Here is a 2754-nt window from a genome sequence, read left to right as displayed (position 1 = left end):
AAAAAAAAAAAGAATATCCGAATAACGAAATTGAAAACCGAATAGAGGGCCAACGACCAAATATTCGGATACAGCTCTAGTGGTTACACACATTTTCAAAATCATTTTTTCAGATGATTTATGCTACAGCACTGAACTAAAGCACCCTCAGACTACTGTAGCAGCAGTATTGTGTAGAAAAGATGTGTGTGTGTGTGTGTGTGTGTGTGTGTGTGTGTGTGTGTGTGTGTGTGTGTGTGTGTGTGTGTGTGTGTGTGTGTGTGTGTGTGTGTGTGTTACCTCTCTCTTCATATCATCTGGGCAGTGTGGTGTGGCTCTGGACAGAAATGAGGGCAGGTATGTGTGTAATGTGCTCTCGGGTTTGGCTCCGAATGCGAGGGCCTTGAGTCGAGGGTACAGACGCCTCAGCTGATCCTGCAGACTGAACACAAACTAAACATGTTACTTTATCACTTTTTTAAATGGAAACAGTCACTGTCAGAAAAACAACAACCAAGCTATTGACGACACATTCAAATGTACCTGTCATTTGAGATGGATGTCACCAGTTTTATGGAGACATGAATGGTAACTATTCAGGTGGAAACTGTTGGGATAATGGCCTAATGGGATAAGTGACAAGACCAAGGGCATTTTCTCCAAAGATAGCCTTGTGGTTGTTTGATTAAGTATTTGAGGCTAGGCATCAAGGATAATTCACAACCATCTGTAAATATGAAAATGATGTGAGTGGGTTTCATTGTTTGCATTGTGTGACATTTACCCTGATGACAGGGCGTTCTTGGGCATGAAGGCGAAATCCAGTAAAGGAAAGAACTCTTTGGGCCCCATGATGCCAAATCCCTTTGTCAGGTTGGCATGAAGTCTGGGGAGAAAGAGAACAATTAGCACACGTTTAGGTGTAATGGTATAGATTAATTTAGTCACACATTAAAAGCAAGTATACCTAAACTGTTAAAAGCCTAAAGAATCCGTAGTAAATGCAAAGGGCATTGAAAGTAAAGTCAAACAGTAATTGACATTTTACCCAAGAAAGAATATATTTGGTTGTCGCACTTAACATTTTAATTGTCGCTTAGTGTAATAAAAATAAAAGGTGTTAGTTGTATTTGACATGACCAAGGGGAAGATCGAATGAATTAGCAATATATATGTGAGGAAGACTTACAGGAGAAGTCTCTCCAGATATGCGATGGCATACGAAGACAAGGACTTCACTCCGAGCACAGGAAGCATGATGCCCAGCCACACTGAAACACACAATAACAAAGTTCATTAACATCACGGGGCCTTTAAGTTCCTGCCTTAAACGTGTCAACAGCCTGCCTTTTCGGACTTCAATTTGAAAAAGCCAGGAGCAATTGCATGAGAAAAACATGGCACTTATTTCTTATGAAAGGAAATTATATCATCAAAGTCTGTAACTTTAAATATACTGTCGCTATTATAAGAGCTAATGTTGCCTACTTTATTGAATATCCCACTGGAAATATTTCAATGTCAGGTCAGTACCAGAGAGTGGGGCTCAGACAGGAGAATCTTGGGTTGCTTAAACAAGATTAAAGTTTTGCTAAATATAGTTATCCATCACATTTTAGCGAGGCTATTCAATTATTTATACTCAGATCAAGATAACACGGGGGACATTTTGTACTTGAACCTAAGTAAACTTGAGTCGACGGCGCTTGTCTTTTCTTGCCTCGGGTAAATCGAAATGTACTCAGTCATTTTATTTGGCAGAAGGAGGTTGTTATATAATCTTTAAAGAATATTTGCCCTCCCACTCTCTGCCACCCACATCTTGGAGTCAGTACAGACCAGGCCCAGAGTTTGAGCTCACAGATCAGTGGATGTGTTGCTGCTCTAGATGTGCACTGTTGCTTGACACAGAATTGATGTCGGCACATTTAGTTGGGAAAGTGGGAGAAAGGGGAGACACAGGCTGGGACTAATGGAGTGGAAATGATGTGGAAACACTGTCTAGAATCTAGATATTTAAAGGAGTGTGCGTGAGAGTGAGTGAGTGAGTGAGTGAGTGAGTGAGTGAGTGAGTGAGTGAGTGAGTGAGTGAGTGAGTGAGTGAGTGAGTGAGTGAGTGTGTGTGTGTTACCTCTTAGTCCCTGGCTGAGGTCGTAATATCCAGCTTGGCCAAGAGCCCACATGATGGTCAAACACTTCACTGGACGATTTTGAACGGATCGCAGCAACTCCAAATACTAGACAGGACCGACAGGAACAAGAGAAAGTTCAACATTATATTGCAAAGAAATCCCCAGTACAATTGACGAGTTTCAGAAGGGAAAGCAATTGTTTTATTTGTACTTTTACTTCATTAAGGTTGTTTTAGAGCAGTGGACTGAAGGACACACACTCACCTCTGGCAGGTTTTGTGTCGCCATCCTGGGTTTGTCCTGCAGGATCGCCTGGATGCAAACTCTGTAGCCATGGAGAGGTTCTCCTGCAGACAAAGAGAGAAAGGCGTTTCTGGTCAGTTCTTTAACTGTAACCATGGCGATTCAAATATATATTGACCAGCATAAACTATGAATTGACGATATTATTGGCCTTTTTCAACAGTTCTTATTGAATGAAACTATCATCAACTAGTTTTAACAAAGGACTGAGACTAAATATAGAAAAATGTAACACAATTGACCAAATCAAATCAGGATGAAAAACGTACATGTAATCAAATTGTGATGATTTAAAGGTCACCCATCATGCTATTTTTAGGCAATAGCATAGGTCTCAGAT

The 2754-nt window shown here is 40.7% G+C and overlaps 1 protein-coding gene across 1 annotated transcript; it reads right to left on the bottom strand.

The window, feature by feature from the left end:
• Window positions 1–279: 279 nt before the first annotated feature.
• LOC104961504 (transmembrane protein 214-like) lies at window positions 280–2510 on the bottom strand (the record flags this gene model as incomplete). Its single annotated transcript, XM_010789804.1, has 5 exons — window positions 2376–2510; window positions 2111–2216; window positions 1169–1250; window positions 764–865; window positions 280–421 (listed from the first exon to the last, which is right to left on the bottom strand). Coding segments are annotated over exons 1-5 (567 nt in total), but the record flags the coding sequence as incomplete, so codon positions are not given.
• Window positions 2511–2754: the final 244 nt, after the last annotated feature.

Source organism: Notothenia coriiceps, unplaced genomic scaffold, assembly GCF_000735185.1.
Source record: "Notothenia coriiceps isolate Sejong01 unplaced genomic scaffold, NC01 NC01_scaffold00033407, whole genome shotgun sequence".
In the NCBI taxonomy this organism is placed as follows: domain Eukaryota; kingdom Metazoa; phylum Chordata; class Actinopteri; order Perciformes; family Nototheniidae; genus Notothenia; species Notothenia coriiceps.
This window is presented reverse-complemented; position numbering and strand designations above follow the sequence as displayed.